Raw genomic sequence first — 26,323 nt, 5'->3', positions numbered from 1 at the left:
TAACTCCATAATCTGGATCCTTTGTGGGTCCCTTTCTGTTGTCCTTTTTATTTTAATTTATATTATCTTTTGTCCTGATGGCCCTGGTTATTTTTGACCAAATAAATGTTGTGTATTAAAAAATTACAGAAATAATCTGGTTTCAGATGATGTTTCATTCCTCCAGAGAGAATTGATACCTTGCTTCTCGCCAGGCAGCTAGGGGGTCTAGCAATCCAAAATTACTTCATTTTCACATTTTGAGATAGTTTAACATTGAACTTTTACTCCAGTCTACATTCAGTTCATTCTTAGTCCCCAGGATATAGCCCTTCAGGATCTCAACCCAAAGCATTGGAGGCTTACCTGGACTTATTTCCTCCAACCTCAAAAGACAGGGTGGCACTGCTCAGTTTTGCAGCTCAGCATCCCCCTTTACTGAAATCAGCAGATGGGAAATGCTAAACCTGCCCCAGACCTTCATTCGTTCAGATCTTCACTGCCTGAATATCTTTTGATGCCTTAAAACATTTATTTTCAGCTTTTGTCCAAATTTTCTAATATTTCTCAGCAAAAGTGTTGTTCAGACTACCTAATTTTACTGCCCCACCTTTCATTATCACTCCTTTTTCATAAGATCTTTTGATGTTTTGACATGTTCCCTCAAAATATATTTAGGTGACTTAAAAGCACTTTTGGAGATTATTTTGTTTCCAACTCATGTTGAAACCCTGAACAATGCATATGTCTAATGTATAGGTGCTGTTTACTATGAGACAGGGGGCCACTTCCAGACCTATATGGTTCTCAAACTTGTCTTCACGGACTTGGAATTCCACAGTGGCACCTCAAGGGCTGCCATGGGAGATAAGTGGGGTTATGCTAACTGTTAAAGACAGGTGTCAGCCCTAGCTGGTTTGGTTCAGTTGGCCTGTGGACTAAGGGGTCCCAGGTCCAATTCCGGTCAAGGGCACATGCCCGGGTTGCAGGCTTGATCCCCAGTGGGGGGTGATCTCTCTCTTCCTCTTCCAACAACAACACTGCTGTAGACAGATTGCTCTTTAAACATACTTTTTGCCTTGTGGTTTGAACTGGGCGAGCCAACAAATGAGCTTTTAGTCTGGTCTTCTACCTACTCTTTTCAAAGAAAAGTAAACCATTTTGAAAGTTACGTGAATTATTCTCGAAGAACTACTTAACAGTACAGAAACAAAAATTATGAAGCTTATAAATGAGCAAATTTGTATTAAATTATTAAAGTCATGATTGTAAATTCGAGTTCTGGGAGAGGCAAAATGAATGGCAGACTAAAAAATGTTTATCCTTGTGAGCCAGCCACCTCGTAATTTTAACAAATTATTGCCATTTGGGAAAACAGACCTACTATTATTTAATCTCTCATCTAATCCTTTCCCTTTTTATCTTCAAGAGAAGGCAGAAATTCTTGTTTTCATGGGATATCTTCTACTTCTTAAATGTTAACAACTCATTTAACAGTTTTCCAAGTATTGTAAACCAGAGAAAACTTACTGGGTTAATTAAGCCCAAAGCTCATTCTTTGTGACCTCTAGTTAAAAAGTTCACTGCCCAAAAGAGAAAATGCTGGTACCTGCCTGAGAAGTGGGCTGAGCAACTGGAGAGTTCGATTTGAGGAGCTGCTCATTTTACTAGTGTGCCTCTAACATAATGGAATTGGTTTTAGAAGCTATGCTGTTATCACTTCATAATTGTTACTCCTCCTAGAAATACAATTCCTCCCTATAGTTCATTCCCTGGGAGCAGGGTTGAACCATCTATGGTTTATCAATTTTAAAAAATAAGAGTGACAGTTTGAGAAAGAAAGTTATTTATACCCCCAAGAATAATAAATTGACTTCTGCTAGCTTTATATAGATACTTTAATTTTGAAAATTATAAACTTTTACTTTTATTCCATAGGAAATGACTCCAAAGTAGATGGTTTAGTAAATTTTGAGAAGCTAAGAATGATTGCCAAGGAAATCCGTCAAGTTGTTAGGATGACTTCTGCTAACATGGACCCAGCTATGATGTTCCGACAGAGGTATGGTAGTGAAGTGTGTAAAGTGTTATAGAGTGGCATCAAAAGTGATATATTCAAAATAATAATATGTCATTTTTTGACCATTTACCATTGTTATATGCTGTACAAAGTGCTTTATACAATCTCAAGGTAATCATTTATCACAGTAACCTTTAAAGGTAGGTAATATTGACCTTCCTTTTACATATGAAGAAACTGAAGTTAAGAGAGTTAGGTAATAATGCCCAGGATTACATAATTTTCTGAGATTTGAACCCTAGTTCTGCATTACATTTTTAAGCACATGGATAGTTCTGTATTGTTATTGTTACCTAAAATATTAGCTAACTTAATTATAAGTTGCTGATTTTTACTGAAGTTACCACAAAGGACAAATGCTTTCATCTGATTTCTAACCTAATTTGTAAAATATTAATGTGCATATGTCTTTTATTTTTACTGAATATTTTTTAGTTCTAGTTCCAGCTAAGTCATACTTTATTCTTCTAAAATACATTCTTTTTCTCAAGTCATGGTATTCCTTTTTATTTATGTGTAAGTTCTTTAAACAGAATTTAGAAAGTGCAGACTTAAACATGTTCCTTCTTTAATAAAAATGGAAAATATTATTTTAGTAGTAGTAGTCGTCCATATTAAACTTATCTTCTAAAAGTGCCTTGTAAAACTGATTTTTAATGTAACAACAAAGACTTTCTCAAATTCTATGGAACTTAAACATAAAGTATGTTGTTATTCTGTTCCCAGTAATTTTTATAATTTTCAGAATAAATGGTAGAGCTTTAATTTTTGGCCTAATTTTCCTCTGGGCCTATGTGTATGGGTAGCTTCAGTACATAAAGAGCTTTAGAAAGGAAATATTTACAGAAGCAGACACAATTCCTTTGACTTAATAAATACAGTTTAGTAAGAAAACAAAAATATTTGGTTCTTTAAAAATCAGAAATGGAATTTTTATAACCAAACAGAATTAGTGTGTGTCAGGATTGGTTTTTTGGTTTTGTTTTATTTTATTTAAATTACTGTTCAGAGGCCTTTGTTTTTGTAAGTAGTTGCTCTGGTGGTTGGTTGATCTAGTTAAGAGATTCTCAAGCTATGGAGGATGGGTGTCAGATCTCCCCTGCAAATCACTAACTGTAATGAGAGATGTGATTGCTTAACAATGTGTAAGCGGAAAACAGTAAGGAACAGGGACCAAAGCAAATCTAGAGGAGGGTTTGTTTATTTCACTGTTTGTTTTTTAAGTTTTATTGTTGTAGCATGTCCCTGTACAGTGGCCCCACCACTGCATGTTGTCTTACATGGGCCTTCATTTACTCTCATACATGTTAGCACTCTGGCTCCTGAAGACATAATGAATCTGCAACTCTGCCAGACCAGTTAATAATATACTAAGTACAGCTATGCTTCAGAAATGAACAAAGAATGAAAAACCTGAAGAAGAAATTAATAAACTCAGCTATTTTCTTGGGAATAGCCTGGGCTAAATGGAATATAATATAGAAGAAAGTGAAACATTTATAATTAGATTGCACTGAACTTTTCCTGAGTCAGTTTTGCCATCCAGTACTAAAATGTACTATTTTTCTTAAACAAATAATTGTCCATTTTGGTGGTGCATATTACGTAGTGTGGACAAAGTAACCCCTTTATTTTAACAGTAATCAATTTACTGTCTGCAAAACAATCTTGGACTGCCCACACTAGAACTCATTTGGTGCACTAAGGCCAGTGGGGGATTGGGAGGGGTACAAAAATATCTACACTGATAAAAGAGAAAGATGCAAATTGATTGTACCTTCGTGACGCCCATCAGCCAATCAGGAGTGAGTATGCAAATTAACCCAACAAAGATGGCGGGTTAATTTACATATGCAGGTGCCAAGTGGCTGGGGGCGGGGCGGGACACAGTCATTCTGCCCCGCCCCAGCTGCTCCAGGCCTCTGGGCAGCGTGGGAAGGCAGAAAGACGGCTCCGGGCTGGAGCTAAGGTAGAAAGGCGGAAAGCCAGAGGAAGAAAGGCCCATTCTTGCACGAATCTTCGTGCATCAGGCTAAATAAATAAGAATAAAAATTTTAGCCCTAACCAGTTTGCCTCAGTGGATAGAACATCAGCCTGTGGACTCAAGGGTCCCAGATTCGATTCTGGTCAAGGGCATGTACCTTGGTTGCGGGCACATCCCCAGTAGGAAGTGTGCAGGGGCAGCTGATCGATGTTTCTCTCTCATCGATGTTTCTAAGTCTCTGTCCCTCTCCCTTCCTCTCTGTAAAAAATCAATAAAATATATTAAAAAAGAGAATAAAAATTTTAAAACTGCGTTTATTCAATCCAATTGTACTATAAGGATATACAATATGATAAAAATTTTGATATATTTTTACTTTTTAGGTTGAATTTCCTGGTTCAAATTTCTTATAAAATTTGAATGTTGTTGAACTTGTCAGAGAAATTTCTGCACTTAAAAGTGAAATTATAAATCTTTGTTTCTTAACATTTCATCCTGTCACTTAAATAAGTGGCTCAAAAATGCTCTCTAAAAAATATTTAAAAGTTCTATTTCACAATTTAAGGTTTCCCTAAATACCTAGGTTTTACAATTTTAGTAAGTAAATGTTTTCCCTTAAGCTTCTTATTAACATAAGCCTCTAAATGAATTAGGTTTAAAATAGAATATGGTCTAAAAGCATATTTTTAAAATATTGTAGGGGTTTTTGACTTTTAGTACCTATCATTATTCCTCTGCATTCCATTAAAGACATGTTACTGCTAAGCTGCCATTTTTCCTAGTAAATGTTTCTGTTCTGTTCTGTCTTCAGAGTTTTTCTGGTCTCACCTGTTGTCTTTTTTCTGTGCTTTCCTTTCACACACATGCTTCAATGTTTGTGGCTCTTGCTTACAGGAAGAAGAGGTGGCGGAGTCTGGGGTAAGTGTAGAGATGAATGCAACTGGAATGAAGGTTGTGCAACTCTTAACATATACTCATCCTTCTCATTAATGCACGCACATAAAAGAGCATGCGTCCTATTAACCCTGTCAGCCTACATTCCTGACAAATGCCTTTTGCTAACTAGGTGAAAGCAGTGATAGAACTAGCTTTTATTTTCTTTACTTTTTTATTATTGACGTTCCAAAAGTCCCTTTCTTTTGTTAATGATGATGATGATGATGATGATAGGAAATATTTGTTGTGTGCTTACTATTTGCCATACACTGTTCTAAGCACGTTATATGAATTATTTAATTATTTAAACCATGCTATGAGATGAATACTGTTATTCCCATGGTACGGACGGGGAAGTTAAAGTTGTCCAAATTCTTACAACTCACTAGTGGTGGATCCAAACCTAGGTAATCTGGTTCCAGAGTCCACACCATTTTCTTTTATTCAAATGTCATGTTTTATAAAAATAAATATGTAAGTATAAAAATGGATAAGAGATTTGGTTATAAAGGTTAAGTTTTGACATCAGTTTTCCAAAAAGAGACAGTTCTTATCCTAACTGTACTGTAAAATTGAGTTAGTAAGTAATTGAAATAGAAGATGACTTTAATTCCTCAGATCTTGTAATACCATGAAAGTTACAGCATTGATTGAATTTTATTTTGAATTTCTCCTACTTTTAAAGATTCCCTTATCTCTTTTAAAACTGTAATAGAATCAGAAACTGCCACCTTTTGTTCAAGTAAGTTCAGATCTCTGCCTATATGTAGCTAGATAACTATTTAGAATAGAATTTTTAGGATCTAGTAAAACATCTTATATAGTCCTTTTGTTTTTTGATGAAGAAAGAGATGGTGGCCCTAACTGGTTTGGCTCAGTGGATAGAGCGTCAGCCTGTGGACTGAAGGGTCCCAGGTTCGATTACGGTCAAGGGCACATGCCTGGGTTGCGGGCTCGATCCCCAGTAGGGGACATGCAGGAGGCAACCAATCAGTGATTCTCTCTTATCATTGATGTTTCTCTCTTTCCTCTCTCTTCCTCTCTGAAATCAATAAAGATATATATTTTTTTAAAAAGAAAAAGAAAGAGATAGTGTTTGTGGATGAGAGGATTACATAAGAATTTCATTAATTTAAGATTATAATGAATCATGAAGTTAGATGTTTTTATTACATGTTAGAAGAATTTTTGATAAGCCACTTACTTGAGTCCTGTCTTGTTTGTGGTCTTGTTTTCTGTTGAAGTTTGGTAAACTTGAGTTTTCTTCTGCCTTTTCCTCCCTTCTTTGTGTGTTGCTCATGTGTTTTCTTCTGTATTATACATTTATGCATTGGTCTTTTCTGGTTCTTCTCACTGATAATAGATATTGAATTCTGGCATTACTGTTATGAAGAGGAGGACTTGGTCAGTATATCATAGTGGGAATTTGGGGTGTTTGAATGCTTTATGCACCACATTCACTGATGATTCAGCTTTACTATATGATGCAAGCAGACACTAGGTATTTACACCTTTGCATCAGAGCATTTTCTGTTTTGGAAGTAGAAGACATTTTGTTGTCAATTTATCACAGTGTTTTCATTTATTAGAAATGTTGTATGTATGTTTGATTTGTTGTGTGTGTGTGTCAATGTCAACTAAAAGTATTAAATATTTGTATTAAAATGTGCTTCTAAATTATGGGGCTTGATTTAACTGCATTTCTTTGAATCTAAGACATTAGTTGTTGGACATAATTATTTTAGGTACCATTAAACTTCTACTTGATAAAAGAGCTCTTATATAAACTTAAGTATGTATTTTTATCACATAGTCTTTTATATTCATAAAAAGGAATATAAGCAAATTAAATTGGTTAAGTCTTTCTAAAACTTCTTCATATTAAGAATATACATCTTCTAAATCACTTTTAGAGTTATTAGTTTCTGGATTTTTTTTCCCCCAAACAAAATTGCCATCAAATGTGTTAGTAATGCAACATTTTTTTAAATAAGTCATAAAAGAGGTAAAAGCTACTGCTCTTAAGCTGGCTTTGCAAATACAGCTAGTCTCCTTTTAATGCCTGCTTTGGGACTTGTCAGATTCACTACCTCCTTAAAATAATTTGGTTCCTGGGTTAATAGAGTAATTCACTAATGTCATTGGATTTTCCTCCAAACCATTCTGCAAGCTTTGAAGTTTTCTGCAAGTATAATCGGTCACACTATGTCACAGTTTCTGCCTAACCAATAGCAATTGAAAGTTGCCATCAAAATGTAAGACACACCCTATTTCAAAGATCTTAAAATTCTGAAAGAAAAAATATATAACACATTTACAACTTTGTTTCACTTAATTTACAATGAAAACACTAGTATTTTAGTGTCTATTTTAAACTTGTTATATGAATACTGAAGAACAAATTATTATATAGTTGTGGTCTATGTATTTGGAATGTTTTTGTGTAAATATTAGGCTAATTTAGAAAACCCATAGATACCTTTGTTATTTTGGAATGGCAACTGCCTTTAAAATCAAATTCATCATAAAACCTCATGTTGGCTTGCCTTGTTAGAAAAGACAAATAGCATTGTGTTTCGAGTTTTCCTCTGGTTTTAGATTTAGTCATTGTACAAGGGCATTGGTCAAAACGAGTAGAATTGGGTGAAACTAAAGCTAGTTTGAATTGTGGTTATTTCTGCCCAGCTTGCAGTTCCATCACATCAGACCCCCCAGTCCTAGACCCTCAGTCCTAGACCCACATATTGCCTAACCATATAATATGTGAGTGGAAGTATTGAGTAGCTTTTACTTGCATTTCTGACTATATTGAATTGAGTATAAATCCTGTTATTTTTCTTACTGGTTATCTCTTTGAATTTTGGCCAAAATCTGGATACTTGTAAAATTGGTCAGCATGCCAAGAGTGGGCCTGCTGCAGACTGGTACAGTGATGGCCATACATGTCCAAAGCAGCACAGGCAAGCAAAGCTGCTCTAGAAACTTGCATGCTAAAGAGCCCTGGTGCAGAGATCGGGCTGTGGATGGACTTGTCCTGACTCTGGCTCTCGCCATATATTCAGAGGAGGGGTGAGCACCAGGATCAGAGGATGCTTTTACTCTTCACCGTTGTGCCATGGGTTACACAGGCACAAACACAAGTCTGATTAAATTCATTGCTAAGGGAAGAATTATTCTTTTGAATTTTGCACTTTGCCAAATCTTAAAACTTAGAAGATTGCCCTATATGCCATATTTCTTCACATTAATGCTATCCATCTTTTAACTCATTTACATCAGCATGCAATAAATAGTATTAACAGAACAAAATCATTTTCATTTCAGCCTGCCATGTTTAATTCTCATCTTTACAGCCCCTTGTTGTGGTCTCCATATACTTACAGGTCATTGAGTCAAGGCAGTACAAACTCAAACATGCTAGATGTTCAAGGGGGTGCTCACAAAAAAAGAGCACGTCGTAGCTCTCTGCTTAACGCTAAGAAGCTATACGAGGACGCCCAGATGGCAAGGAAGGTGAAGCAGTATCTTTCCAGTCTGGATGTGGAGACAGATGAGGAGAAGTTCCAAATGATGTCATTGCAGTTGGAGCCTGCATATGGTACCTGTGAGTACAAGTTTTCTCTTATGTGGACTAATTGCACAATAAAATAAAAACTTACTTCTCTAGAGTTGTGCTGAAGTACCAAGAAAATTAACTTTCACTCACAAAAGATTACTGACTTAAGCCAAGCATCATGTTATCCTGTTAATCAGAGAATTCCATCCATTCCTGATTACCTTAGGGAAGAGATAGAGGGGTAAGTAGTTCATCTTTTAAAAGCCTTAAAAAGTCTTCTTGTAAAAACAGGAACATTATACTGAAGCCTGTCTGTTTCAGAACATTTTTACCTTCATCCCTAAATTCATAGTAAAAATAAATGAAATGTTTACCTTTTGAAAAATGTCATGGATGGTATTTACCAAATAGAAGATGCAATAAATTTAATTAAAACACAGTTAGAGATCATAGGTATATCATAGGTGTCAGTAAGTAAGGTAAAACAAGAAAAATCAGACACAGTCTGATACTGTTAATATATAAAATACATAATGGGCAAAAGAGAGCCTATTCTCAAAATTGAAAATTTTTTTTCAAGTACAAAACAATGCATGTGTGTCTGGGTCAAGGAAATCATGAGTTGTGAAAACAGAAATCAGAGATGATACAATATACTGTGTTTGTTGTAAACAAAATAAAGATGACGTTAAATTATAAGTGAACTAGAGGCCTGGCGCACGAAATTGTGCGTGGGTATGGTCCCTAGGCCTAGCCTGCGATCAGGGCCATCTTCCCCAGCTGCCGGCAGCTGGCCCCACCCCCCGCCACCACCCACTTTAGTTCGCCATCCGGAGATGGGAGCCTGACAGCCAGGGGAAGGACCCAGAGATCAGCCGTTCCCGTCTGCTCACCAGCCCTACCCCTGCCGCAGGTTGCTCTCTGTGTGGGCCGACCTGCAGGGCGGGGGCCTTAACCTGGCGCCGCCTGCACCCCCCACCACCTACCCCAGTTCCCCATTTGCCATCGGCGACTGGAGCCTACGGGCCAGAGGGAGGGACCAAGAGGTCAGCCTGTTCCGCCTACTCGCCAGTCCCGCCCCCCGCTGCCACCCACCCCAGTCCCCAGTTCACCATCAGCGATCAGAGCCTGCCGGCCGGGGAAAGGTACCAAGAGGTGATCAGTGCACCTCATAGTGACTGGTCGAGTGGTCATTCTGGTCGTTCTGCCGTTATGGTTGCTGGGCTTTTATTATATAGGATGGTGTGTGTGGGTATGTGTATACCAATAAGAAGCATAGAATGTAATAAACGTTGACAGAAAATTGGAGGGGGAACGTTCAGATTTCTATTTCTGTGTTTCTAATGGAGGGAAATGGAAACCATCATAGGTTGACCCTAAGATTGATAAATGGCATGGTATTTGACTTTTAAAACATAGGGTAACATTCAGTAAATGTTGTTCTAAAATTAATATATTGAACACTTCTAATAGGAAAAGGAAAGGAGTATAATGGAAAGATCACCTATGAAGGATGAAGACATAGTTTGAGTCTCATTTATTACTATTTGAGCAAGGTGTTCTTCATTAAGCAAGGGTTTAGAGCAGTGGTTCTCAACCTTGGCTGCACATTAGAATCATCTGACAATCTTTTTAAAATCCTGATTTCTGGGCCTCATTCTGATGATTTGGCTAATCTTTTTTCAGTTAAATTCTTGGTCACTAAAAGAAGAGAGTAAGAAACACATCATTCTGCACTTTTAGGCAAGGTTATTACCACTGACAATAAATGGCTGCTTTAAAACCACCTTTTCAACACAAAAAATAGATTAATTTTCCTAAAAATAACTTCACATAAGTATATTATTTCTAAAATTTTTGTAGAATTATAGTTAATTTTACTTCCCAAATACTTTTTGAATCCATTAACTTCATTAGCTCCACCTCCACCATCACTTTAAAATCTTATCTATAGTATGTATGTGTGTGTGTGTGTGTGTGTGTGTGTGTATATATATATACACACACACACACACACACACACACACATACATACTATAGATAAGATTTTAAAGTGATGGTGGAGGTGGAGCTAATGAAGTTAATGGATTCAAAAAGTATTTGGGAAGTAAAATTAACTATAATTCTACAAAAATTTTAGAAATAATATACTTATGTGAAGTTATTTTTAGGAAAATTAATCTATTTTTTGTGTTGAAAAGGTGGTTTTAAAGCAGCCATTTATTGTCAGTGGTAATAACCTTGCCTAAAAGTGCAGAATGATGTGTTTCTTACTCTCTTCTTTTAGTGACCAAGAATTTAACTGAAAAAAGATTAGCCAAATCATCAGAAATGTCTCCAGTGCCTCTGAGGTCAGCTGGCCAAACAGCTAAAGCCCATCTACATCAGCCCCACAGAGTAAGCCAGGTGCTTCAAGTGCCAGCTGTTAATTTGCACCCCACCAGGAAGAAGGGGCAATCAAGAGACCCTGTCACATTGAGTGAGTATTCACAATTAATATCACATTCATTTAATTAAAATTCCCAGGGGAGTTGGAATGAAAAATAATTACTAATGTAAGTGCTCAGGAAATCAGCTATAGTATTTTGTGTAATGTAATCATCACTCATGAATTTTAAAATGTTTCATTTTGCCTGTAGGTATTTGATGACAGCATACATATTTTAAATGCTAACATTGGGATTCCTATAATCATATCAACCAAAAACCTAACAGCAATACACTTGGGTACTACAGTCAAAGGTGCATTTAATCAATTACATAATGCAAATTAATGCAACCTATAAGAATGAAGTTGCTTATTCTAAAAGTGACTGTATGTTGATTTTTCATTAAAGACTACTTCTGAAAACCCTGGTTAGAAGACAAGAGCATGTAAAGTACATATAGTATAAGCCATACTTTTTTCCCCTCTGCTAAGCCATGTAGACATTATCAAAATTACTTTTATTTGTGGTTTTGACAATATCATTATTTTAGCTTTTATAGATGGAAAGCCCAATTAGATTTAGTTCCTAATATTATTACTTAGTCAATGCATTATACACAGGACATATTTAGTAGAACTTGTGAAATGTGAACTTAATTTGGTTTGGTTTTGCAATCCAAAGTTGAAAAGAAATGTGTCTACTTTTGCCAGATGGTGACATAGACACACAAACAGATAACTTCAATAGAATGAGTTAGCTCTTATGCTAGGGGTCTGTACGGAACCTATAAAACAACAGAAGAGGGAGAGCTTTTAGGGCAGACAGAGGTAAGGTAGAGTTTCAAAGAAGGCTTTTTGGAGATAACACCTAAGCAGAGCTTAAAGGTTGATCAGGAAAGAGGTAATTAGGCAAAGATTCCAGAGAAGTTGCTTCAGGCAGAGGAAAACCTTGGTATCTCCAAGGAGCTAAGGCAGCTGCCTCTGGGTACTAAGCTGTAGAAAGAGTGTTGCGACAGTAATAATTAAAGCTGATACTTAGAGAGCACTTACTGAGGGTCAGACACAGTTCTAAGCGCTTTGCTAACTTTATATATTATATGCATTTAATCTTTATAAGAACACTATGATAGGAACTACTCTCACTCAACAGGGGAAGCCATAGAGGGTCTAAGTAACTTACACATTACCAGTAAATGTTGGGGCTGGGAGTTGAGCCCAGGCTAATTGGCTCAGAGTCCTTGCTTGTTAACCACTGTGCTAAACAGCCACCAAGGATGAAGAGAAGTGAAGTCATAAGCATGCTGAAATTATAAAATGGCATGCTAAAGGGAAGTTGCCAGTGGGCAGCTATCGAAGAAATTTGAGCAAGAGAAGGTCCAGTTCATGTTGGAGAACAAGAGTAGGGGGTGCAGTGAGACTGGAGATTGAGGCCTGAATGGAAAACTGGTGTAACAATTAACTGGAAGTTGCTCAGAGCCTGAACTAGTTTGGAGGATGTGAAAATGAAGAGAGAATTGGATGCAAAATTGAAGTTGATAGATTTGTTTGTAGGAGTAAGAAATGGGATAGGTCTGGCTCTGGTTTCTTACTTAGATGTCATCACCTGAGATGCATTATTACAGGTACCAGGTAGTCCCCTTCCCTCTTGTTGTAATATGGCCATTATCTATATAATAAATGCATTTATATTAAAACTAGGGGCCTGGTGCACAAATTCGTGCATGGGTGGGTTTCGGCCTGCCCGCCCCAATCAGGGCCGATCGGGCTGGCAGAGGGGAGGGACTGCAGGCAGTTGGTGGGCTGGCCCCGCCCCCTGGTCAAACTCTGATCCAGGGGACAATTTGCATATTAGCCTTTTATTATATAGGATGGCATTATTAAGTAAAAGCAGTGTGAGTTTGCTGTAATTTGAATTGTTTCAGTGTTATAGGTCTGCTTGTTACTGCAGAATCCTTGTCAAAGTTGGGCTTAACTTTACTGGTTGAGTACAGTGTCAGTAGCTCTTTGACATTTCTTAGAGATGAATGCAAAAATGTGAATATAAGGAAACCATTGCTAAGTTTGATCTATACTAAACAGGACCAGCTGTTGGGACAAGAATAATGATAGAACTTTGCAGGAATGTTTCCAGTGGGCTCCATACTATTCTTCTATAAATTCATGATTCTTTCTGTTGTCTACTTCTCTCCTGTAGTGTGAATTTAGTGCTCTTGAAAAGGGCTGGACTGGCAGCCCTGCAGCCTCTTCTGTATTCCCACAGCACAGATGCACCACAGGTAGTCACAGTGCCAACATCCCTACACTGCTCCTGTCACATGCCTCGCCCTGACTTGGAGAGGCCACCTCTAGAGGGGAGGGAAGAGTTTGAATCCATGCCTTCTCTACTAAGACTTCCAACAAGTGTGTCAATTGTGGGGGTTGGGACTTAGACTGTGAAATCAATTTCCCTTATGTCACAAAACAAACAAAAAAGAACTATTATAATCTGGTCTGTGCTGAACTGGCTGAATTTGAACAAATAACCTAGAGGTGAGAATCTCTGTATTCCATTACCCAGTCATTTAGTCCCCGTTTGTCATTTACACATTTCAATTGAATACACTAGCCATTGTGCATCATGGCTTTAGTTATGTAGTAATTTAGGCAACTACCAACATTTTAATTGTGAAATGATGCTTATTTTGGGGGCTTTATTTTTAGGTACAAGTTCACCTCAGAAAGTTTTAGGAACAACTGAAGAAATGAGTGGTAAGAAACATTCAGAAGACACTGTTTCCATGACATCGTCCTTACATTCCAGTCCTCCTGGATCTCCTCAAGGTTCCCCACGCAAAGGTAAGACAGGCAGAACAGGTCAAGCTAGTTCTTACTTTACCAAACAATACCTTGTAATATATTTTGTTTTTCGATCTGTCTTAATAACAAAACATAAAGGAAAGCATAACTTCTGTTTCTTTTTGAACTTTCATGTTTTGGATTGAATTGTTCATATACTTTCCAGGTATTAGGTAGGACTCCTGTAAGAATTCACAGTTGTTTTGTTGTGTGCAGATTCTTGATGCTGCTATTCAAATTTCCCATTATTTAAAATTTCTGTGGAGTATTTGAAAGTAAGAATTTCTACAAGAAATTGTTTTTAACCAACAACAAGATTTAGGAAAAGAAACTGCTGGGACTGACCAGCAGACCCTGAATGACAGATGAATGACTACTCTGACACATGTTTCTGTGAAAGAGGGCTAAGGAGCTGTTTTTCTTTAGGAGCAAATAGCCCTGTTCACCTGCCTCCTTAGGCTTTTACTGTAACAACAGCTTGAACTGAAATTAACCTCTAGCTCAGTGGTTCTCAACCTTCCTAATGCCGCGACCCTTTAATACAGTTCCTCATGTTGTGGTGACCCCCAACCATAAAATTATTTTAGTTGCTACTTCATACCTGTAATTTTGCTACTGTTATGAATCGTAATGTAAATATCTGATATGCAGGATGTATTTTCATTGTTACAAATTGAACATAATTAAAGCATAGTGATTAATCACAAAAACAATATGTAATTATATATGTGTTTTCCGATGGTCTTAGGTGACCCCTGTGAAAGGGTCGTTCGACCCCCAAAGGGGTCGCGACCCACAGGTTGAGAACCGCTGCTCTAGATACTATCAGCAGGGTAAGCATCCTTGAGAAAACACCTGCATCTGTAGTGTTTTTCAAACCAGGACATTTTGAAATCTAAACATAAACATAAAGATTCTAGTAAAACACCCGGGGGCTCAGACTTGTTTGGGAAAGTCTAGGCAGGATCCCCAGAGGCCTCTGACCTTTCAGAGAATCCTCCTTACAGACTTTCCAACCAAGTCCAATGTTTTCCCACAAGAAACAAATATTTAGGTTGATGCACTCCTTTCTTTAGTAATGGAGTATTACCTTTTTATTAATCAGGATTTAAAATAACCAGTACCCTTATGGATTTTTACATTTATATTTATATAGGACCTCTTGAGGTAAAAAATCTGAAATCACTCTTGTTCATTTGCATGTTTTCGTAATTCAGACGAAGCTGCTCTTGACTCGCCTGGGCAGTGTGCCTGGAGATGTCATTATGGTAGCATGTAGCATTCTAAATGGTGTGCATATATTTTACATTGGCCCACCCACACCCTGTGTGTGCCCTGTGGAAAAGGCTCCTTAGTCCTGGCATTGTCTTCACTGATGTAAAAGAATTACATCTTGAAATAATCATAGTACATGATCAGGGAAGACAAGCTTATGAATTCTAGCAGGAAGAAAAGTTTCCAGAGCTTTCTTCAGCTCCTGTGTCCTAAGATTCATCTCACTTTTAGAGGCCTTTTCTTATTTTTGCTTCCTCGGTGGCAGCAGTGTGGTACAGTGATATCAGACCTGATTTGGATCCTGATTCTGTCCCCTCCTATTGCTGTGTCACTACAAGCAACTGATTTATAAGGCCAGGTTTCCTATCTGTAAAATGGGGGGAAAACACCTATTTTAGGGAACTTATATGAGAATTAAATGAAATAACATATATAAAGGCTGATACGTGGTAAGTGTTCAGAAAATTGGAGTGTCTCTTCTCTTTCCCTGTTTCTACCCCAGGGCAATATAGCTCCATAGCTGACCTGCCCTTTCCCCCGTTCACATAGCTGAGACTGGCCAGAATTTTCATTTAGATTTTACTAAGAAAAGCTTTGTAAAAATCAGATAAGACAGAGTATATATAAAAGGTGTATTAATAAAACACAAGTTTCTGATCCTGTTGTGTGTAACTCATACATGATTTTGTGAAGCTCACGGGTCTGCTTCATTGCTTTACTGCCTCAGTGGTCCTTTTAGGTTAGCGGAGTGAGACTGGGAGCAGGGCCAGTCACACAGATGGTCCAATGAACAGTGCCCGTACGCCTCCTTGAGAAAACACCTGCATCTGTAGTGTTTTTCAAACCAGGCCATTTTGAAACCTAAACATAAACATGAAGATTCTAGTAAAACACCCGGGGGCTCAGACTTGTTAGGGAAAGTCTAGGCAGGATCCCCAGAGGCCTCTGACCTTTCAGAGAATCCTCCTTACAGACTTTCCAACCAAGTCCAAGTCCAATGTTACACCCTCCACTGCTTCGGTGTTCAGAAGTCCCGCTATAGACAGTTCTCTAACCAGTGTGACTTGTGGGAGAGGTATTAGGAACAGGAATTTCCCTATTGCTCTTACTCCCAACTGAAAATTCACTCTCACTACTGGAATAGAGGTCTTTCCTCCATGTGTCTTCCCATGTGACCAACAAGCAGCCCTGATGTTTATTGTGAGCCTGTCATAGTCGTGTTGAGAATCCTTAAGAACCTGAAGAAATTTTTCTCTTAAACCATTTCCAATTGTTCTTACATATATTCCTTTAAAACCCCCACGGAATATTTCTGTATATTTCCATAGACAGATTTTTGCCTGTAGTCTTGACTGAACAAAAACGCTATTAAACTAAACATACATTATTAGGATCAGTTCCTAGTTCTTGCTAAACTTTGGAATTAGTTCTTTATTTTCTATCAATTAAGAAAATAAGCCTATCTTCACATTTTTAAAGAAGATTACACAAGTAAGAATTTTTTTTCTTTTTTTTAAATTGTATTTAAGTATAGTTGGTATATATATTATATTAGTTTCAGGTGTATGGTACAGTGACTCAATATTTGCATACCTTTCAATGTGATCAGCCCCCTAATTTTAGTAATCATCTGTTGCCAGGAAAACTTATCACAATATTATTGACTATATTCCCTTTCACCTATTCACCTATCCTCCCACCATAAACAAGTAAGAACTTTTAAAAAGTGAGAAGTCGAGAGTCCTTAACCTTTATCTTCCCCAGTGTTTAAAGAAGGCAACCTTTCACCTTGGAGATATAATAGGATCAGAAATTGTTCTTTGTAACATTTATTGTATATACTATTTCTATGCCCTATCTGATTTTGCTAAACTTTTTCTTAGTAGAATCTGACTGAATATTCTAGAGATAGTTACTTTTAAGAAATACTTTTTTTAATATATTTGCTTATGATTTTACCGGCTTTGCTTACTTCCATTGCCAGCTTATTCTGATAAAGATAGTTCTTATCCTGTGTTCTGTCTTGTGATGACTGCTGTGTAATGCTATATAGTAGGCTCTCCATGCACTAACTTATATGTGGCTAGATTTCAATTTTTCAGATATTATCGAGATGTTAGCTCTTTTTTTTTTTCTTTTCTTTTGGTGGCAGGGTGGGATATTAGAATTTTTAATAGTGAACTGTTATATAAACCAGGCTAATTGTGATTAATTGGAAAGAATTAATTGACATGACAGGGTTTTTGCATCTCTCCCTCCAGTTGGCAGTGTCATATCTGACCACAGCATCCTGCTGCCCCTCTCAGGGCCCACCTCATCCCCTCCCCGTGAGTCCAGCACCGAGATCAGTGGCCGCAGCTTCCCCGGCATAGGTGGGGTTTACTTGCAAAAGAAAATCCTTCAAATTACCAGGAGCACAGCCCAAAGGACAGACAGGACCAAGAAGGCCACTGAGGAGAATAGAGACAGGACAAGCTGTGAGAACACAGCCAGAAAAAGAATGACATCCCCGTTTAGAAGATTTAGGGAAAGAACTCTTTCAAGGGAGAGACTAGCCAACAGCAAAAAAGAGGACGCAGATCACAATCAAGCTACAGAAAGCTCTGAGAAAGTGAAGGATGTTGGAAGCAACATCAAAGATGAGAAAGGGAGTGACATCTTCAATTCCAATAGCCGAGGCAACAGTAACTCTTTAAACTGCTTCTATACGCGATTCAAGTCTAAAAGGAGGAAGACACTCTGAAGTTCCTTACTTAATTTTAGTGTTAAATTTGTTTTTATTTATTAATGTAAATGGAGTTTAAATTATTTGTCAAATATAACTTAGGCAAATAATTTAGTAAAATACTATTTATAAGTATTTTATGTTAGTGTTACAGATCTTCTAGCAACAAAGTCCTATTGAATTAAAGTGCCTTATTTTCACATGTTATATTATTAATGTTAGTAAACTTGATATTCTTATATTCTGAAATTGGCTTTATTTCCTACCAGATGCAGCTGGGTCTGTGAGTAAAATAAGTAGAGGAGGCTTTTTAGGAACCAGTATTTACTTTCACATCAAAACCCCAATAGCCTGGCCGATGTAGCTTAATGATTGAGCATCGACCCATGAACCAGAAAGTCACAGGTCATTTCCCGGTCAGCGCACATGCCTGGGTTTCAGGCTCGATCCCCAGTAGGGGGCGTGGAGGAAGCAGCCTATCAATGAAGTTCTTTCAATGATGTCTCTATCTCCCTTCCTCTCTCTCTAAAAATAAAAAATAAAAGCTTTTTTTAAAAAAAAAATAAAACTCCCAATAACAATCTGATCAGACAGAACCTTTACCTCAGAGAATTTTATTGCTATCTTCTTCCTGCAACTACTCACAAGCTAAAGGAAAAGGAAGTGTTTGGGAGGCAACAAACTGCATCTTGTCCATATACACGTTTTTTGTCATCCACTTTTCATATATCTCTGATTAGAGGAGGAGGAAGAGATGTTCTAACATAGCTGGTTCAAGATCATCTGGGAAACTTGTAATAAAATATAGTTACTCTGTTCCACCACAGACCTCATAAATATGAATTGCTAGAAATGGGCCCAAGAATGTGTGGTTTAATAAGCTTTCCAGGTGATTGTTAAAATTGATTATATTTACAAAATACTGAATTAATTAACATAGGGATGACATTTTTAAAATAGTAAAGTCAGTCTATCCCCTAGGACAGTGGTCGGCAAACTCATTAGTCAGAGCCAAATATCAACAGTACAACAATTGAAATTTCTTTTGAGAGCCAAATTTTTTAAACTTAAAACTATATAGGTAGGTACATTGTTATTAACTTAATTAGGGTACTCCTAAGGCTTAGGAAGAGCCACACTCAAGGGGCCAAAGAGCCGCATGTGGCTCGAGAGCCGCAGTTTGCCGACCACGGCCCTAGGATAAAAGAGAAATGATTGTTTTTTTCTTTTGAGAATTTTTAATTTTATTTTATTTTTTATTACGGTTTACATTCAATATTATTTTTTTTTCTTAATATATTTTATTGATTTTTTTACAGAGAGGAAGGGAGAGAGATAGAGAGTTAGAAACATCGATGAGAGAGAAACATCGATCAGCTGCCTCCTGCACATCTCCTACTGGGGATGTGCCCGCAACCCAGGTACATGCCCTTGACCAGAATCGAACCTGGGACCTCTCAGTCCGCAGGCCGACGCTCTATTTACTGAGCCAAACCGGTCTTGGCAACATTCAATATTATTTTGTGTTAGTTTCAGGTGTACAGCATAGTGATTAGACAATCTCATACTTTACAAAGTGCTCCCTCTCCCCGATATTTCCTGTACCCAGCTGGCACCGTACATAATTATTACAATATTAGTGACTATATTCCCTATGCTGTGACTATTTTGTGACTACAAATTGTATCTATTAATATCTTCACCTTTTTCACCCAGCCCCCCTAATCCCCTTCCCATCTGGCAATCATCAGTCTGTTCTTTGTATCTATGAATCTCATTTAATTTTGTTTAAATTTATTTATCACATCTTAAAAATTGACCAGTTAATTCCTGATGGGCACTGATAAATAGCAGTGATCCCAGATCAGAGAACTGGGGTAGGTATCGAGACTGGCTTGTCTTGTGCCTGGCCCCATAAGCTAAATATAAATCACACATTTTCTGGGTCTTAATTTTTCTCTTTGAAATAGTCAATGAAACTGCTTAATATGGTTATTGTTCAACTCATTTTTAATGATTTGAGTTATATGTATGTGATGATAAAGCCTATATTTCTTGAGATTCCCAGGGATTGAACCAAAGGTTATACACCTATTGAATCACATTCTCTCAGTGAACAAGAGATAATTGTTTGCTTCTTTGAGGCCTGCTCCTTGCTGGGATTACTATAGCATTTTCTTTTATTTCTAGGCAAAAGAAGTTTGGTTACTTTTCTAACACTTAGGAAAACCAACTCTTATGTACATTTAACTATCAGGCTTCAGATTTGTTCTGGGATCCTTCCACCTCACTCCATCTCCAGCCCTTTATTCCAAAGAATGTAAAAGAAAGCCTCTCTAGCTCTGTCTGCTGTGCAGTAAGTCGTAAAACAATTTAAAACAGGTACATGCTGTGTTTTTTCATAACACATTCTTATGTCAGTTCAACTGTTCAATATAACATTCTGCAAAGTTGGTGAAAAAAAGAAAACGAGGTATAAGATTAAATCTAAAACCATTTTTAAAAAAAAGACTAAAACAATGGCTTTCAACTTGGGGCAAGACTTCTTAGGTGACATAAGCAGAATATCTGGGTAAGTATATATAGTCTGAAAAAGCAAAAATATTTCCCTTGAGTCCTAACTCCTCTCTCTCGCCCCTCCCTCAAGGTGGCATATAGACACTCAGGTCAGGCCATGAAATACTTATGTTAATCAAAGGCAGGGACATAGAGTTAAAAAGAAGTTGAGAACCTCTGGATGTCTACTGTTTAATGCTTTCTAACATACTTAATGCCTCTTGTTTTATTAAACGCTTGTAACTGTGGGAACCTGGGGCAGAGAGTTGGACTAGTTTCTCTGTAATAATGGACTTTTATTTTTTTATTTCTTGAATTTGGGATTGAATTGAAATGGTGTGGGTAGGTAAGTGAATGAACATGTAAGGGAATGTCCTCTCCCAACCATATTGCCCCACCTGTTTTCTAGCTTCATAGTTTGATCACTTGTCTTTTCTCATTCAGGTTACACACTTATACCATCAGCCAAATTGGACAACTTGTCTGACTCCAGCCATAGTGAGATTTCTTCACGGTCCAGCATTGTGAGCAATTGTTCTGTTGACTCCATGTCTGCAGCTCTGCAGGACGAACGGTGTTCCTCCCAGGTTGCAGCAGTCCCTGAATCCACCGGGCTGTTGGAAAGGACAGAGCACTCCTCAGGGACAGGAGCCCATAGTCAGCTTGGCCCCGGGTAAACATCCTCGCCTATATTTATATCACAAAACTTAAGCCAATGGCCACTGCATAATTCTCCAGAACTACCCCGTGGAGTGTTTGCAAGAGGATCCCTAAAAGAATATGAAGGCCAAGCCTGTATTCTCTATACTGAATATGCAAATAAGTACTATTTTTAAATATGTATGGGTGCTCATTTCTTAAGTGTTACTGAATTCAAGTTAACTTTCTATCACATGCACGTTTTCAATCATTAAGAACGAAAAGTGAAGTTGTTTTGATACGGGGAGGTGGTTTTTGCATTCTGGCTCTCAGGTTAGAGATTGTTCAAAAAGATTGTGTAGTGGGAGGTACCTCCAGTGCGGTATACACTGTAGACAGGTTGGGGCAGTAGGGCGTCCTTGATCCTTATTCTCTGAAAGTATGATTTAAGGAGTAAGGATTATCAGCTACCAAAAGAGTTTAACTCAAATTTCTCATTGGAGTCAAGCAAAATGGAAATTTTTGAGAAAGTTGATTCTAAATTGGTAAATATTGTTAGATCTGGTATACTTTAATATGAAAAATGTAAGCTGTAGTAAAGTATTATCATCATATTTGTAAAGGCTTCTAAACTATGATTTTCTAGGCCAGGGGTCAGTCTTTTTATGAAACTTAGTAAATATTTTAGGCTTTGCAGGCCATAAAGTCTATTGCAACTGCTCAACCTTGTTTGCCAGAACAGCCTTAGACAATATGTAAACAAATGGGCACGTTGTGTCCCAATAAAATTTTATTTACAGAAACTGGCAGAGGACTGGATTTGGCCATGGGCCCTAGTTTGCTGGCCCCTGCTTTATACTATAAATTGGGGGTTCACAAACTTTTTTTTTTGGAATGGGCTAGATAGTAAATATGTTAGGCTTTGCAGGCTGCATATGGTCTTTGTCTCAAATTCTTTAGAATATTTTGTTTTATTTAAACTTTTTAAAATGTAAAAACCATGCTTTGTTCCAGACCATACAAAATGAGGCTGTTGGCTGGATTTGGCCCATGAGCCTTAAATTGGGGTCCCCTGCTGTAAATAATAGAATTCATTTAGTAGTAGGTAGTTGGGAAAGTTGCTATTTACTTAGTGTTGTACTCAGCTGACCTTAGAGGAACACTGAAAAATAAGCTAACCTCAGAGGCGCATTCCTGTAGCTGGGAACTCTTATTTCTGCATGCATAGATAGAATCTAGCATTATTTTGACCAAGAATGAAAATATATTCTTAATTTTATTCATTTTAGCCACATTTTTCATTCTCGTTTAAATTCAATTCAAGAAAAATTATGAGGAAACCTTGCTAAGTGATTGTGTTTCTTCAGTGTATGTTTCTAAGCTAAGTATTAACATTAATGCCAATAGAAATTTAGTGATGATTGATGATAGGGTCATTTTTTTCCACAAGGTTATTTTGGCATGAACTCTTATGATACACTAGAGGCCCCATGCACAAATTCGTGCACCAGTGGGGTCCCTCAGCCTGGCATGCGGGATTGGGCTGAAACCGGCTCTCCGACATCCCCTGAGGGGTCCCGGATTGCAAGAGGGCGCAGGCCAGGCCTAGGGACCCCCACCGGTGCACAACTGGGGTCGGGGAGGGGCCGCAGGAGGGCTCCAGGGTATGTCAGGCCCCTCTCACTCAATCCCAATTGGCTGGACCCCAACAGCAAGGTAACCTACCGGTTGGAGCATCTCTCCCCTGGTGGTCAGTACATGTCATAGAGACTGGTCGACCAGTCAACTGTCTGCCCCCTGGTGGTCAGTGCACAACACATCATAGCGAGCGGTTGAGCAGCCTTAGCACATCATTAGCATATTATGCTTTGATTGGTTGAACAGACGACGGGACACTTAGCATATTAGGCTTTTGTTATATAGAATGCTCTGTAGTCTCTTGGATGCATTTAATACTTGAAATGGACAGAAGAAAGGTTTTCCAATAAGCCAGTAAATTACTTTTAATCTTATATCTTCAATTTTAGGTGGACACTCTCAAAGCCATCTCCAATCAAGAGTTTAGCTGTCTCATCTTCTATGAGCAATGAAGAGATTTCTCATGAGCACATCATTATAGAAGCAGGCGATAGTGGTCGTGGAAGTTGGACTTCCTGCTCAAGCAGTTCCCATGACAACTTCCAAAGCCTTCCAAACCCAAAAGGCTGGGATTTCTTGAACTCCTATCGACATACCCATTTGGATGGCCCCATTGCTGAAGTTGAACCCACTGACTGTGAGCCCTATTCCTGTCCTAACAGCTGCTCCAGAACTTGTGGTCAGTGTAAAGGAAGCCTAGAGACTAATCAGATGAGACAGAGTTGGGCCTCCTCCAGTTCTCTTTCTGACACGTACGAACCAAACTATGGGACAGTTAAGCGGAGGGTGTTGGAGAGTACCGCCGCCGAGTCGTCTGAAGGCTTGGACCCCAAGGATGGCGCTGACCCAGTTTATAAAACTATTACTTCAAGTACAGAAAAGGGCTTGATTGGTAAGTTCTGTGTTCTCTGGTGCATCTGTGGCATTTAGAGATTAAGTGGTAAAAATGGCATTGGGACATCTTTAGAATTTTATTCTTGAAAAAAATCCCATCTCTCACTTCAACTCCTCTTCCCTCTTCAAATAAATTATTTTTTTAAAGTTCATGATTTCTCAGGAACTTTGGAACAGGTATTAAAGCCCATTAAAATGAAAAGGCTGGTATGAAGGTATTTAATTAATTGTTTTGAGTTTTTTGTTCATTGTGGAAACACTGCATTACTATGCAATAGTAATAAAGGGATTATACTCTCTGTCACCCCATAAATTGTTTGGACCACAGTTGCTATGCATACATGGTAGAAACTTTCAGTCTGATACTACTTTTAGGCAGTACAAGTGAGAAGAAATGTGATAAGGAAATCCAAAGCATTTTTTCAGAATACTCTTCTGAAGCACATCATGGGTGCACAAACTCCTGTTTGTGGATTCCATTCTAATTACAGCTTGCTTGGTCTATTCTTTTAGTATTCAAGCCATCAACTACATTTTTTCCTTTCTTCCTTAAATTATGTAAATACTTGAATATAATAGCCCCTGCTTTTCTATTTATGTGGAATGACTGACTATACTTTGAATCAATTTTGTCATAACTCAATTCTATAGCTTATGATGTCAATTGAAATTTTTCAATTTAATATTTATTAAATATGAATATTAAATTTTAATTCAATTTGATTTTTATAGCACATCTATAGCACATTGGTTTTATATTTGTCAAATTACATTACTTTTTATTAAATTACAATTTTGGGGTGACATTGGTTAATAGGATCACATAGGTTTCCATTGTGGGTTTCTGTTACAAGATTCTGTATATTGCACTGTGTGCCCACCACCCAAAGTCAAATCATCTTCTGTCACCTTATACTAGGCCCCCTTCATCCCTTACTCCATACCCCTTCCCTCTGGCAACCACCACACTGCTTTCTGTGTTCACAAGTTCAGTTTTATTTCCACATATGAGTAAAATCATATGGTTCTTAGCTTTTTTTGTCTGACTTATTTCACTAAGCATAATATTCTCAAGGTCCATCCATGTTGTCACAAATGGGCATATTTCGTGTTTTCTTATGGCTGAGCAGTAGTCCATTGTGTATACGTACACATCTTTTTTTATTTTTTATTGATTTGAGAAAGAGAGGAAGGCAGAGGGAAAGAGATATAAATACCAATGAGTGAGATTCATCAATCGGCTGCCTCCTGCATGCCCCCCACCAAGGATCAAGGCAGGAATCGAACCCATGACCTCTTGGTGCATGAGTCAGTGTTCACCAGCCAGGTTGTACCACATCTTTATCCAATCCTCTATCGAAGGACACTTTGGTTGTCTCCATGTCTGGGCCACTGTGAATAATCCTGCAATGAACATAGGGATGCATATAACTTTGCGAATACATGTTTTTGAGTTTTTCAAGTATTTTTACCCAAGAGAGGGATTGCTGGGTTGTATGGTAGCACTATTCTTAATTTTTTGAGGAGTCACCAGGCTGTTTTCCATTCCAGTGTAGAATGTACCAGTCTACATTCCCACTAGCAGTGAATGAGGGTTCCCTTTTTTCCACAACCTCTCCAACACTTGTTATGACTTGTCTTGTTGGTATAATCATTCTAACAGGTGTGAATGAGGTGGTATCTCATTATTTTGATTTGCATTTCCCTAATTGCTAGTGAGGTTGAACATCTTTTCATATATCTGTTGGCTGTTTATATATCTTCTTGGGAGAGGTGTCTGTTCAGGTCCTCTACCCATTTTTTGATTGGGTTGTTTGATGTTGAGTTTTATGAGTTCTTTATATATTTTGGGTGTTAAACCTTTTTTGGAGCTATCTCTTGCAAATATCATCCCCTATTTGGTCTTCTGACTCTTTATTTTGTTGTAGGTTTCTTTTGCTATGCAGAAGCTTTTTAGTTTGATATAGTTCCATTCATTTATTTCCCTTGACTTTGGGGTCAAGTGCATAAAATGTTCTCTACAACCAAAGTCCATAAGTTTACTACCTATGTTTTCTTCTATGTAATTTATTGTTTCAGGTCTTATATTTAGGTCTTTGATCCATTTTGAATTAATTTTTGTACATGGGGACAAACTATAATCCAGTTTCATTCTTTTGCATGTGGCTTTCCAATTTTCTCAGCACTATTTATCAAAGAGGCTTTCTTTACTCTAGTGTGTGTTTCTGGTTCCTTTGTCAACAATTTTCTGTCCATATATATGTGGGTTTATATCTGGGCTCTCAGTTATATTTCATTGATCTGTGTGTCTGTTTTTCTGCCAGTACCATGCTGTTTTGATTACTATAACTTGGTAGTATTTTTTATATAGAGGGATAGGGAGTTAGAAACATCGATCAGTTGCCTCCTGCACACCCCCTACTGGGGATGTGCTTGCAACCAAGGTACATGCCCTTGACCAGAATCGAACCTGGGACTCTTCAGTCCGCAGGCCGACGCTCTATCCACTGAGCCAAGCCGGTTAGGGCTGTTTTGATTATTATAGCTCTGTTATATAAGTCAGATTGCATTATAGAGTGGGTTTTTAGTTAATTCCATTTTTGCCAAGGTTTTTTTTTTTAATTAAAGTTTTATAGATAACCACAGGATGGATATAAGGGTGTCCCAAAATTCACGCAAGAAGTAATTTTGATAGAAAACACAGGTTTATAATTAAAAATTGTAAATTTTTTATTGATTCATAAAGTATACAGTATAGGGTTATGTATGGAATAGCATATCGGGTAAATGGCCTCCAC

The 26,323-nt window shown here is 37.7% G+C and overlaps 1 protein-coding gene across 1 annotated transcript in view; it reads left to right on the top strand.

Moving 5' to 3' along the window:
• Positions 1 to 26,323, top strand: part of RAPGEF6 (Rap guanine nucleotide exchange factor (GEF) 6) — a 188,132-nt gene that overhangs the window by 156,784 nt on the left and 5,025 nt on the right. The window contains 7 exon segments of the mRNA XM_005865527.2: positions 1,918 to 2,041; positions 4,938 to 4,961; positions 8,363 to 8,583; positions 10,823 to 11,014; positions 13,664 to 13,798; positions 20,799 to 21,027; positions 23,021 to 23,523. Coding sequence (XP_005865589.1) covers positions 1,918 to 2,041; positions 4,938 to 4,961; positions 8,363 to 8,583; positions 10,823 to 11,014; positions 13,664 to 13,798; positions 20,799 to 21,027; positions 23,021 to 23,523 — 1,428 coding nt within the window.

Source organism: Myotis brandtii, unplaced genomic scaffold (genome assembly GCF_000412655.1).
Source record: "Myotis brandtii unplaced genomic scaffold, ASM41265v1 scaffold208, whole genome shotgun sequence".
In the NCBI taxonomy this organism is placed as follows: Eukaryota; Metazoa; Chordata; class Mammalia; order Chiroptera; family Vespertilionidae; genus Myotis; species Myotis brandtii.
This window is presented reverse-complemented; position numbering and strand designations above follow the sequence as displayed.